Source organism: Ambystoma mexicanum, chromosome 8 (genome assembly GCF_040938575.1).
Source record: "Ambystoma mexicanum isolate Mex_15411 chromosome 8, UKY_AmexF1_1, whole genome shotgun sequence".
Classification (NCBI taxonomy): Eukaryota; Metazoa; Chordata; class Amphibia; order Caudata; family Ambystomatidae; genus Ambystoma; species Ambystoma mexicanum.
Genome location: NC_090929.1, coordinates 16,909,539 through 16,923,308, shown reverse-complemented (window position 1 = coordinate 16,923,308; position 13,770 = coordinate 16,909,539). Strand labels below are relative to the sequence as shown.

General features: G+C 47.9%; 1 protein-coding gene across 4 annotated transcripts in view; it reads right to left on the bottom strand.

Moving 5' to 3' along the window:
- GOLGA2 (golgin A2) overlaps window positions 1–13,770 on the bottom strand; it is a 918,457-nt gene that overhangs the window by 508,128 nt on the left and 396,559 nt on the right. For all 4 annotated transcript variants that reach the window (XM_069609145.1, XM_069609147.1, XM_069609148.1 and 1 more), the window contains 2 exons: window positions 4,154–4,260; window positions 3,940–3,998 (listed from right to left, as the gene is read on the bottom strand). In XM_069609145.1, the coding sequence (XP_069465246.1) occupies window positions 3,940–3,998; window positions 4,154–4,260 (166 nt within the window). The remainder of the gene's footprint in view (window positions 1–3,939; window positions 3,999–4,153; window positions 4,261–13,770) is intronic.

Here is a 13,770-nt window from a genome sequence, read left to right as displayed (position 1 = left end):
ATTTTTTTTATAAGGATAAGGTAGTCCTTAAAGTTAAACCTTCATTCTTACCAAAGATAGTTTCGGACTTCCATTTGTCACAAAAAATAGTACTACCAACTTTTTATCCTTCTCCTCATTTGGGCAAGGAAGAGGAGAGACTGCACAGACTAGATCCCAAGAGGGCTCTTAGTTTTTACATCTCAAGGATGTCTAAATTGAGACAAGATGACCAACTATTTGTGGGTTATACTGGTCATAAACTAGGCTCATCTGTAACAAAACAGACCATATCCCGCTGTATCATCTTAGCCATAATTGAATGCTACAGATTAGCGGGAAAAGACCCACCAGATGGGCTTTGTGCCCATTCTACAAGGGGAATGGCTACTTCTGCGGCTCTAAAGAGGTGAGTCCTGGCAGCAGATATTTGTGCAGCTGCAACTTCGAAAACAATGCATAATTTTGTCAAGCATTACTGCTTGGATACTGCCTCCTCCAATGAGGGATTATTTGCCAAGGCAGTTCTGCATTCTGTTCACGAAAACTAAAACTAGTATTCCCGCCTCCAAAATTGTCACTGCTATGGGAGTCTATCATAAGATGAGGACTACGTGGGAGGACACAATCCATTCGAAGAAGAACAAGTTACTTACCAACTGTAACTTTCTTTCGACTGGATGTTCCTCCCACGTATTCCTCATCGACCCTCCCATCCTACCCACAGTACAGTTTTACGTTTTCTTACACTTTCCTCTCACGATGAGAGGATCAGTTATGGGGCACGCCTGGGTGTTCCTCCTATATGTTTCATCGAAAAAACAGAACTGAAGCATCGGGCGCGACTCAAGCTATTTATACCATCAGTGACGTCGACAGAGTACGGAGTCCGTCGAGGAACAATCAACGGCACGACTTCGAGCACAGCGCCCTCTCCCAAGAGAAATATTTTTTCCGTAGCAGCAAAGCTGGGGACAACGAGTTATCATAAATTGAGGAATACGTGGGAGAAACATCCAGTCGATAGAACATTACAATTGGTAAGTAACTTGTTCTTTATAACTAAAACCTTGAGAGTGTTACTTGGGTACTTGTATTTGGAAATACCATTGCTACAGCTCTACAGCTCACATTTACCCCTCTTGAGATTGGTCTGGCTGCTCAGTTACACTAGCAACTTGTGTAGTACAGACCTATACCAAAAGGTGGGTTACCTAATACCAAGCAGATAAGTGCTGTGTAGTCTCACAAAGTGTTACTACATCAATTCTTACCTACCAGTAGTCCACTGTTTATCTCCAGGCGGTGGAAGTCCTTGGACTCCGCCCATGCCCACTCACCTGGGCGGAGTCAGCGCCCAACTGACACACTCCACATTCAGCCCCGGCCGCATAGGACGTTGCGGCAGGGGCTCCAGGTAAATCCAAGGTCTCACTGTTCTCCCTGTCTGGCCCCACGCAGAGTAAATGCCGCACAGGCCCCCCTGCGGTGCTGGCGGCATCTCTCACACCACTGGTGTCATTGGGACTTCGATCAGCTTCACCACCCGCCTGTTTGTTCCCCTGGGACGGGTAGATTTCTGCTATGGGCACCCCAACACCTTCACCCGGGCTGTGACGTGGTCTGGGACTTCCCTCTCCTCCGGGCCACGTCCCAGTTTGGGTCGCTTTGCGGCCCTGGATTGGGGCGTTTACTTCACCCGGGCCGTAACGCGCATGCAGCTCAGAGCCCGTCTGTCTTATGGCCCACCCGGGCTGCCCCCAGGCGGGCCACTGCCTCCCAAGGTCACGCTCTTGCCCGGGGTCTGCCCCGCACAAGCATTTCTGGACTGGGGCGTTTACTTCACAGAGGCAGCACCGCACATGCAGCCTGGGGATTAACTTCACGCCAGGCTGCAGCTGGCAGACGCAGCCTGGCTGGACCCCTTCAAAATGCTCGGGGGAGGTGGCCACTCAAGGCCGCGACCCTGCAGGGAACTCCGGTCTTCCTCCTCTTTCTGTTTTTCCTGCTCTTCAACTGCTATTTTTTGCTTCTCTGTCTTTCCCTTGGCACTCCTTTCTTCTTCCAACTGTCACTCTCCAATGGTTCTTCCCTTCTGCAAAACGTTCTCCATGGTAAGTCTATTGTTATGGGCAGGGGAGACCTGCCCATTGTCCTAAAGTCCAGTGTTCCATGTGTGTCTCCCATGGTGGGGAACTTAGTATAGTCAGGTAAGTCCACTGTTAAACACAGATACATTCTTTAGACATTCCCTTACTCAGGGAGAGCCAAAAATATATACTGCAGTTTTAAACCAGCTCACTCCTCGGGCCTTTCTACCACTTGAGGGTCAGGAACTCAAAGGAAACCCCATGTATGCAAAGTAGGCTGATACTTCTGGGCCCTAGAAATAAGGCCCAAGGAAAAACTAATAAGACGTCTTCCATAAGAGTGATTGTGGTATCCAAAAGGAAGAGAGATAAGCAAGAGGTCCAGGTCGGGGATGGAGGAGCTGCTGGGACTTAGGCCTATCAATTAGGAGGCTAGTGGCCATTAGCCTGATCAAGCTGCTTTGCCTGTACAGCAGAGTCATTGTCAAGGGGAGATAGTCTGGCAGTGTGCCAGGTGGGGAGGGCAATCCAGGTTTCAAGGATTCCTATGCTACAAGTTGGGGTTTGTGGGAATCAAAATACTCCAGAAAAAGGGGGATTTGTAGCAGAGATGAAGGATGCCAGAGTCTAAGATTAAGAGGACTAGAGGGGGACCAGCATTGAATGTGTGGAGAGGGTAAGGGGGGGTGGACAGGGGGGGGAATGGATCGGTCGGATGATGAGAGTGCCTTTTGGGGATGGGGCAAAGAAGGAGGATAGAATACGAGTGCAGAGGGAAGAGGGGGGAGTAGAGACAGCAGTGAATGGCGAGCAAGGAATCTATGTGTAAAGTGTAGAGAGTGAGTTAGTAACGGGATGATGAAAGTATAGACACAGTGGGGGGGAAGCGAGCGATGAGGGGACACTAGTGCACTTTGGCTAGAAGTGGCTACATCTCATACCAGGGGCTCACTAACGTGCTCACTAACAACCAATTGCCCGAACCAGGTCTCACTAGCAACAAAATGCCCCAACAGGGGCCTAGCAACCACAACGCCGGCAACGCCGGCCTAGCAACCAAACGGGGGCCTAGCAACCAAACGCCGGCCTAGCAACCAAACGCCACAACGGGGGGCCTAGCAACCAAACGCCACAACAGGGGGCCTAGCAACCAAACGGCACAACGGGGGGCCTAGCAACCAAACGCCACAACGGGGGGCCTATCAAACAAACGCCACAATGGGGGGCCTAGCAAACAAACGCCACAACGGGGGGCCTAGCAAACAAACGCCACAACGGGGGGCCTAGCAACCAAACGCCACAACGGGGGGGGGGCTTAGCAACCAAACACCACAACGGGGGGGCCTAGCAACCAAACACCACAACGGGGGGGCCTAGCAACCAAACACCACAACGGGGGCCCACTAGGTACCAAATGCCCCAACAGGGGCCCACTAGCAACAAAATGCCCTAACAAGAGGTCCCTCAAACACACAGGGTTCAGGATAGTTACAGTTTCGTTCTAGAGTACAGGGTGATTCAAGAAACCATCTTAGGAGGGGGCCAGCCAGGGAAACCGGTTTTACCTTTTTCCAACTGCCCTTTTCCTGGCCACCCAATTGGGTGCGTACCCTACCATTTCTAGAGTCGGGAGATGTGCTTATGATATGCCTGAAGGGTGTGTGTATGTGTGTCTATGCCCAACCATGTGGGTAACATTGGGAGGTGTGCATCTGCTGAGCTCCACTTACGTTTCTTTGTACAGGTTGAGTCGCAGGCTGTCCCGCTCCTTATGTTATGCCCTAAGAGTGTATGTGTGTGTCTGTGTGTGTGTCTATGCCCAACCACGTGGGTAACATTGGGAGGTGTGCATCTGCTGAGCTCCACTTACGTTTCCTTGTACAGGTCGAGTCGTAGGCTGTCCCGCTCCTTTTCCAATTCTTTATTACTCTAAAAAAGAAAAACTATTTTTAGACTCCGGACTGTAATCTGTGATCAAGCAAGGAGGGCATGAGGGGCTGGGCGGGGGGGACATCTCAAGTGGAAAGGGGAGAGAGAGAGAGATGGGGAGAGAGAAGATGGGAAAAGGTGAAAGCAGGCTTAACCTTTTCAACAAGCTTCTGCTGCTGCGAGACGGAAGCCAAAGTCCTCTCCAGCTCGGTCATCCTCTGCCGCGTTGACTGCAGGCGATTGGCAAGATCTTCAGCTTCTCCTGAGGAAGGCAGAGCAGCAACATGGTCAGTTAATACTAGGTGGCAAGTCCTGTGCCGACCCAGGAAACGGATACATGTAAAACAGGAGCGAGTACGATAGTTTAGACCGCATGCACTGCTAAACTGAATCGCCTCTTGGAGCTGATAAACCATTGAGTTACTGTAACTTGCAAATGAGTCACTACCAGCCAAAAACGTGTCTGCTCTTACCAGGGGTGGACTGACCTATAGGCACCTCTGGAGATTTCCCAGTGGGCCTCTGCACCCAGGGCCTCTTGTGTGGTAAGCTATTTTATTTCCAAATGTTTTCATAGGAAAAGGGTTGGGTATGCTGAAAATATGTAATGTGGGACAAATGATTTCCAGGGCCTCTTTGGTTCCCAGTCCACGCTTGGCTTTCACCAACAACTCCAATGTCTGCCTGCCAAAACCCGCAGTGATGGACTGCTTACAATAACAAGGTTATGGAGGAGGACATTCCACAGAGGTACTCATGTTGTTGCTGCAAGTACACATGGACGTAGGCAGGTGTGCAAAGTAATGTCCACAACTAAAACAACCACTGCACCACAGAGATATGGTCAATACATTTCACAATCAAGCATTAAAAAGCCATACAATTGTAGACAACTATATACATGCAGGTTTCACAAATTATGGCCTTCAAACATGTACTGAGAGGAAATGACACACACACACACACACACGCCAAGATTCTATCCAGGCAGGAAAAGTGGCAATCACATTTCAATCTCAGGTCATGTGATGTGCCCCTAACTTTGCAACGGGCAGCTTTATACAGAAGGCATCACCCAAGCAACTCTTTCCTTCATCTCCACAAGACGCCGCAGCCACAGATGAGCACCTACTATACACTTTCAGGAACCCAAACTTCAACCTCCACCCCAAAAACATCACTCCTGGAATTTGGCACCAAGAGGGTGCACGAACCCTCAACCTATAAAGAGAAAGCAAAACAATGAATTTGTAAGTGAACACAGGGGACTTACAGGGGCTCTGAAACCCTCACCCTGACCAAGTCCATACAGGTAATTCCTTAAGGGGCTTGTTAAGACACTACTACATAATTGAGGGGATGCTTCAATGGCTGTGGAACCTTCACCCTCTAGGAACCTAAGCAGAAGGGCACTCTGGGCTCATAAACCCTCGTGCATCTCAGTAAAACCAAATCCAGGGAGATCATCCCTTCTCCCCAAGGGGAAGTCACTCCCTTCGAGACTAGGGAGGAGAATCCACTATGCAAAACCTTCCCAGGGAGATTGGGCAATTGGGATCTCACTGGGGGTGAACCCCCCCCACACCCCTTAGGGGGCAAGCACTCCCCAGTGAACACATCTTTAACATCTCCCTTGCCACTAATGTCCCATAGGGTTACTGCATACATGGGAGCGGAGAGCCATTTTGTCTTCTCTAAATAAATGTAATACTACTACTATGGTGCTGGGAGATTTTTATAGTTGGAGGGGGCAGGGGGGTCCCCAGGACCTTGAGGCTGTTGAACCTGAACATCTTTTTAAAAATCATGCGTTTTGCATTCACAATAAGGAACCTACCCCCAACTTGGGCAATACATTGGATTGGGTTGCGACAAAGGATTTGGTTTTAAGGCCTTTGGATGGAATGCCTTGTATCTGGTCAGATCATTTCCTTACTACTTTTCACCTTACATCAATTACCAGCCTTAGTGCGAAATAGGAAAAATGTCCGGAAAAAAGTGACCAGTAGGAATGATAATATCCATAGTGAGGATCCATAGAATTGCTTGGATGAGATCATGACCAATACCTCAGCAGTGGAATATCCACAGACTCTGGTGGCGAAATACGAGAACACCTTTACCAAGCTCCTGTGTCACGGCCCCAGCACAACTCCAGCAACGGAGCCGGCTTACCCGCCGTTCACACTGTGTGCTAGCTCGGCAGGGGCACTGCAGGCATTCTCTGTCTGCTCATGCACGCTGGCGTGATGGGAACTCTGCTCTTCTTCAGAGAACGCTTCGCTGGCGGCTCCGGCCGCATTCCCATTGGCGGTTGCCATGGAAAATAATGGATGCTACAGGCCAATTACGTGGCAGGCAAGAAGTCGTGTGATCGGTGTCCATAGCAACGGTAATAAATGAACGCCCGGAACGGTTGACAGCGGTTCTCAGCTGTGTTACCGGCCGGAGTTTAGCGATCCTGGTATTCTTTGTGCTTTTGACTTCTTGGCTCCCGAACTCGGCTACGCTCACACGGACTGCTTCTGGACTTCAAAGTACCTCGTTGTTTCTCATACCCTTGGATTTCTTCTGTGACCTCGACCTTGGATTGCTTACTGGATTGCTTTTGGACGTTCCATTGGTACTTTGGACCTCTCCGTTAGGAGTCTGCTCCTCCTCTACGACATCCACAGTGCCTCTCTACTACATCTCTCTTGGGCACTTTTTCCACTGGATGTTTCGCTTTGGTTGCTGGACTCTGCTTCAACAACAACGTTGCACCACACCGAGTTGGGGGGGGGGGGACTGCCTCCTGTGTCGGGAGCCCCACACCTTCACCCACTTCAGTGCCTGTTCCCAGTCATTCCACTGGTAGGTGTGATTCCTATAGTTTTGTACCCGTGTTGGTCATTGCATTCTGTTACATAACCTGTTCTGTTTCCCTTGCAGCTACCTGGTGACACAGTGCTGTTGTTCCAGCCACCTGTGGACCCAATAACCGGTCAGCGAGTGATAATACATCTCTCTAACTGGTACTTGGGGACAGAGGTACTCTAGTTTTCACGGTAGCCCACGTCTTGACATCCTGGAACAGATGGCACCCCTGAAGTCAAACACTTTCAGGGAGAAGACAAATGGTCAGAAATGGTTCACCCCAACCCCCATAGCTCGTAAACAAGAACAAAGAAAATCAGAGAATTCGGGAAAAAAATAGACATTAGAGAAAAGAAATTCTTGGAAGACAATAGAAAAACTTAATCGCAATGAGATCGCACTAGCAAAAAAAACATTTTTGATAATCAAATGGTAAACTCCAAAAATGATTCCCAAACAAAAACCTTTTGAAATCCTCAGAAACCTGGAGAAGCCCAAAGCATAACTAGATCACTTCACTATGCAGGTTGAAGACTACAAAGCTATCCAGAAGGGATTTGCGGTTTAAAATTAAAACAGCACATAACGATATTAGGAATAATTTAGACAACCTAGGCTATATGGATCCAGAACAGAATACGAAAGTACAGAATACAGAAGTAATAGCTCAACAGGATGTTTTCCTTTGAACCGGTCTCTGGTGAGACCATGGTTAAAATTCTTAACAAAATGAGCCCTACCACGTGCTTTCGTAAAATCCTTCCATGTAAACTCATCCTGGATAATAGGGATCTTTTTGTCCCCTTTCTCGGTCGATTCACGAATACTTCATTTGCGGAAAATGAAGTTCCTGACACATTTAAAAAAAAGTCTGTCAGTTACTCCACTCATTAAGAAGTCTGGATTGGATCATAAACTCCATACCAATTACAGGCCTATAACTAATGTCCCTTTTCTGTTAAAGATAGTGGATTAACTAGCTACCGTACAGCTGCTACAGCAACACTTGGAAAATGCTGAAATATTACATCACAGGCAATCAGGATTTCATGGCACAGAAAGTACCTTGTAGTACCTTCAAACTGAAATGCTCAAAATTGTGGATGAAAGCAATATGGGGCTGCCGATGCTGTTGGGTCTATCAGTAGAATTCCATGTTGTGGACCATAATAAGTTACTTGAGAGACTAACAAGCATAAGAAATTGCACTGAAGAGGCAGCTTGTTGCATTGGATCCTTCTTGAGAAATAGGACGTCCAGAATTGGTCTGGAGAGAGGTGCTTTCTGAAACAGAAATGCTTGAACGTGGGATACCTCAGGGTGCCTGCATTTCTCATTCCTTATTCAATGTATTGTGTTGCACGTTATATGACCTGCTAGATAAACTAGGAGTTCGGTTCACCAATTATGATGACGACACTCGGCTCCTAATGGAGCTGAGTAGGGACTATGCAAAGGATGCAGAGAACATTTCTACAATCTAAGATACAATTCAGAACTGGATGGCAACCAATGGTATGCGCTTGAACCAAGACAAAACCGAGCTCTTGATTTTTGGTTCCCCTCAAGCTCGTGCCAACCTCCATAATCAATACACACAATTTGATATTGAGCATCATTATATTACAGCAGCTGAGAAGGTTAAAACATTAGCAGTCATTTTTGAAACCTCACTGAGCATGGATGCCCATATCAATAGCGTCATAAGCAAAACCCAATACCATCCCAGATTGCGGGGATTGGCAAAGCCATATGTCTTTGAAGCCAACTGACATCCATGACCTACTACTAGCTAACAATCTAGACTTACTGGCCTCATCTGAAACCTGGCTACACGAATAAGCTGGCCCCTCCTCTCTCTCGCCATTCCCATCGGATATTCCATCCTTAGTCAAGATGGCCTTGGAGGTGGAGTTGCACTCATCCAAAAATCCACCCTCCCCATCAGAGCTTTGCCTCTGCAGCAGGAGACTTCAATGTAGGCTACAATGACCCCTGTGATCACCAAGCTTCCACTCTCGCTGCCAACCTGAATTAAATGAACTTCAGTCAATTGGTCCTCTCACATATCCACGATAAAGGTAGAACACTTAACTGGATTCTTCCTTGCAACATTCCCCTCCAGATATCCTCCATTCTCCCCCTTCCTTGGTCAGACCACTCCCTGATCCTATTCTCCTTTACCTCGACCACTAAAAACACCGCTACTACCAGAAAAACCCTTTCCATCACTGCGAGATACCCGTAAGCTCACAGCCAAGCTTCCGACTCCCACCATCCTAGCCACACTCAAATCAACCCCAGACAACTCCACTCCGGAAGCTCTACTAGCATCCTACAACCATGCTCTGCTCACTACGCTTGATGACCATGCACCATTCAAAACCACATCCAGGAAAAAAAGGAACCCCCAAAACTGGTACACTGATGACCTAGCCTCCCTCCGGAAAAAGAAACATGCATTCGAACATCTCTGGAGAAACAACCCCCACCAACAAAATAGCTTTTCAGTGTTCAGCCGACACCTACAAAATAGCTATCATTGATACCAAAGCCAATATCTACAACACCAGAATTTCCGACGCTAACTCTAATACCAAAGAGCTCTTTAAAATTCCTAGAGAGCTCAAAACCCCCAAACCGCCCCCCTCCCACCATCCGATAACTTTTCTAAGGACAAAACATTGTGTACACTCATCCAATCCTTCTTGGACACCAAAACACGGAAATTAAAGAGAGAAAGCCATGTACAAAAAATCCCTATTCCACTTACGCCCCTCGGTCATTACCCCTACAACCGCCACTCATCCACCTCTGTTCCAATTCTCTGCCATATCCCCCCTTGAAGTCCTCACTATCATCCAGCACCTGAAAGCATCCAACTGTGTTAGCGACACCTGCCCAGCACACATTGTCAAAATGTGTGCAGAACCCTCTTAAAGAAGCACACCTTAGATCCCTCTTAAAGAAGCACACCTTAGATCCTACCATCCCCACTAACTACCGTCCCATGACCACTGTTCCCTATCTCCTCAAAATCCTGGACCGCACTGCCTACACGCAACTCAAACTACACCTGGAAAAGCACAATCTGCCAAGTAACCGCCAATCTGGTTTCAGACCTAAACATAGTACGGAATCCGCCCTCCTTGACCTCAAGATCCACCTTCACCACGTTAGGGATAACAGCGAGCACTCAATCCTCCCCTTACTTGACCTCTCTGCAGCCTTCGACCTGGTAGACCACAACATCCTCTGCAAACAACTCGCTGCTACTTTCCACCTTGCCCCAGAAGCCACCATATGGATCCAATCCTCCCTATCCGACAGATCTAGCAGGGTCTTTGCTGGGTCTGAATCTGCTGACGCCCATACCCGTCTCCTACGGTGTCCCACAAGGCTCCTGCCTCTCCCCTGCCCTCTATAACAAGTATATCAAACCCCTCTTTGACCACTTAAGACAGCCTCAACATACCCTACGCCAATTTTGCCGATACACAAATCCTAATCAAAATCACCATGGCTTAGACTCTGCGGACATCAACCAGTCCTGGATGTCCACTCACCATCTCTGCTTGAATGACCATACAACTGAGCTCCTTATCATGGTATCCCCACACCGCTTCAAACACCTCAGCACAGCCTTCTCTTCTTTCATCAACGACAGCAACACCATCCCAGTCTCCACACACATCAAAACAGTAGGCGTCCGCCTGGACGCTGAACTCAACATGCAAAAACATATCAAAGCAACCTCCTCCTCGGCAGCATATTCCACCAAACTAATAAATCTCTCCAGGCGATTCCTTACCCCTGACAACTGCCTCACCCGAGCCAGAGCCATCATAGGCAGCAAACTGAACTATTGCAATGCTATTCTAGCAGAGACCTCCACCAAAAACCTCAAGAAACTTCAATTGCTTTAAAATAACAGTGTTCGAGCTGTTTGGGGCCTGAAACGCTCTGATCACATCTCTCAAATCAGACGAGAGGCTCATTGGCTCTCCATCAAAGTCTGAATCAAATTCAAACTCCTCACCATCACATACCGCTGCCTACACAACACTGCTCGCCCCTATTTTATGAACCGTATCACCAAGAAACACAACACACGCAATCTCTGTTCTTCCACCACTTCCGCCCTCCACATACCTAGATTCTTCAGAAAGAGAGCCGGAGGGGTGTGGGGGGGGCTTCACCACCATTTCTCCCACACTCCGGAATACCCTCCCTCAACATATCCACAAACCATTTTACACGCTCTTTCGAAAAAAAGTAAAAACCTTACTGTTTAACAAATATGTGTAATTCCACAGCTCATCTTATGAATACGATTGTCTTGATGTAATGTAACTCCATTGTTTCTAACCTCCTGTAACACTGTATGTACTGCCTTTATTTGTATTTGTATTTATTTTATTTGTATAGCGCACCAGGCCCGAGGGCAACCGGGCGCATATCTTGGAACAGCAAGTACATGCATGGCATGGATTACATATACAATCAACCAGTTACAGTGAAGGACAGTTAAGTACATAACAGTGCAGATAGTCAGAATGATAGTTATCAAAATAGAGCGAGGAGGTGAAAATCAGATGGCCTTTGAAGGCGGTGGGTCAGAGCTGGTGGCAAGCCAGATCGTCAGATCTTGGCTTTGTGTTTGAACAGGGTGGATGATGTCAAGGATCTAATGGTGAGTGGCAGTGTGTTCCACAGTTTGGCAGCTAGAACAGGGAAGCTAGTGCCTCCGGCTGTCTGTAGTTTGTATCTGTGGATCGTGAGGCAATGTGCTTGGGTGGATCAGAGTGACCGTGAGGGTATGTATTGCGAGAACCGAGAGGCTAAGTAAATAGGAGCCTGGTTGTTTACACATTTGTGTGTGAGGGCCAGTGATTTCAGTGAAATCCTTTGGGCAACTGAGAGCCAGTGAAAACTCTTCCCGGTTTCAGATGTGTCCAGATCTAGGAATGGTGAGGGCCGCTCTGATAGCGTTCTTTTGAGTAATTTGAAGTTTGTTAAGGTTGCGTTGGTTGGTGCCTTGATAGAGTGCATTGCAGTAATCAAGCTTGGACATAACCAGTGTCATAGCTAGAATAATGCAATTCTGTGTGGAAAGGAACGGGCGGCAGGCTGCGATGAGCTTACATGTTTAAGCAGAGTTAGCGACGACCGCGTTAGTTTGTTGAGAGAGAGGGTAGCATCGAGTTAGATTTCTAGGGTTTTTGTGTCTTTGGAGACTTTGATGGAGTTGCCATCGATATTGAAAGTGTTAAACGAGGGGTCAAGCTTGTTAAGTCTCTATTGGGTACCCAGAATGAGGAGCTCTGTCTTGTCATCGTTGAGACAGAGCTCATGTTGGGCCATCCAGGCTTGGATAACTTGATATGTATCATTCAGAGCTTTGGAATCAGCAGTGTAATAACCTGTAATGGGGATGAGTATCTGGGTGTCATCCGCGTAGTTAGTGTAGGAGACACCCAGATAGTCAAGCACATCAAACAGAGGCTTAGTAAAAACATTGTAGAGGGTGGGGGATACGCAAGACTCTTGTGGCACTCTACAGGGAACCGGCGTGGGATCTGCGGATGAGGTAGATGAAAATACTCTCAACTGTCTATTGGCCAGGAAGGAGCTGATTCAAGTAGTGGCTTTTTCAGAGAAGTGGGCAGCTAATTTCAAATGATGGCAAAGGATTTGGTGATTGACCAGATCGAAGGCTGCTGAGAGGTCAAGGAGTAGGAGGGGGGCCAGTTTGCCATGGTCTTTCAAGTCCTTAATTTGCGATTTGAGGTCTAATAGGGCTGTTTCTGTCCCCTGTTATGATACCTCTGGGTTTGGGTGTTACCAACAACTACAATGAATAAATAAATAAAATACATTGCTCTACGTTGGTTTGAGCTTGTCGCAACGCGTACATGCACCAAGTGGATTACAGGGGCCTCGGGGCATCTTTCGCGGTGTCCGCACTTCCTCGTGGAAGAAATGGAGGTTGCCTTGGAAAGCGACAACCAAGGCATACCTCTCGTGTCACGTGGGAAGCCGACGTTCCTAGCTGAGTTGCGTCCGTACAGACTCCGCCCCTGCTCCAAATATAAATCCACTCCTTCACTTGTTACAGTACTTCTATTTAGCATTATGGCTGTGACTGTATTCCCAGACAAATATCCTTTGTCAATTCAGAAGCTCTTCTAACTTATCCTCCCGTGTTTTCTGACTCCAGACGGTCTACTGAACTTGCTCTCGCTCTTCGATTTTGTTACGGCTTTCTCTCTGGTTACCGGAACGCGGACCGCCCACCGCCGTGACCCTGCCTTGTCTTCCGATTTTGATACAAAGCTACCTTACCTGGATTTTGTTCCAGCCCCGGACTCATTTACTACTGCTTTCCGAGTCCCACGCAAACTGCATACCTAGTTGGGAACGCCTCCACTGACTACCTCAGCATTCTGGGACTCCTGTGTCATCACACAGCCTCTCCTGAATCGAGGATTTCTTCTCAAAGTTCCGGAAAACTCAGTAAGACTTACCCTTCACCTCGGGGGGGTTTCCTTGTTGCTCTTTGTACTGCATAAATCTAAAGACCGTCCCTACTCTTACCTTTACTACTGAACACCAATCCGTTAAGTACTGTGTCTCCTCTGCTCTTCATGTGCACAGTTAACGCTCTGCTGCCAGTGCACCATCCCGGACCAAGTGCGTCCCTCGTGCCGCCCGGGGTAGATGGTCCCATACTAACCTACCTGTTTTTTTATTTTATCTTGGCGTCGTTTCAGTGGTACTCAAGTTGACTTCCTCCTGATCTGGTGGTAAGAACTGAGCATTAGGCAGGGGGCGGGGGAGGGAGGTTGAGCCATAGTCCATCTAACCCTTAGTATTAATTGGTTCTACTATTTCAGGTTCAGACTCTCTCCATTAG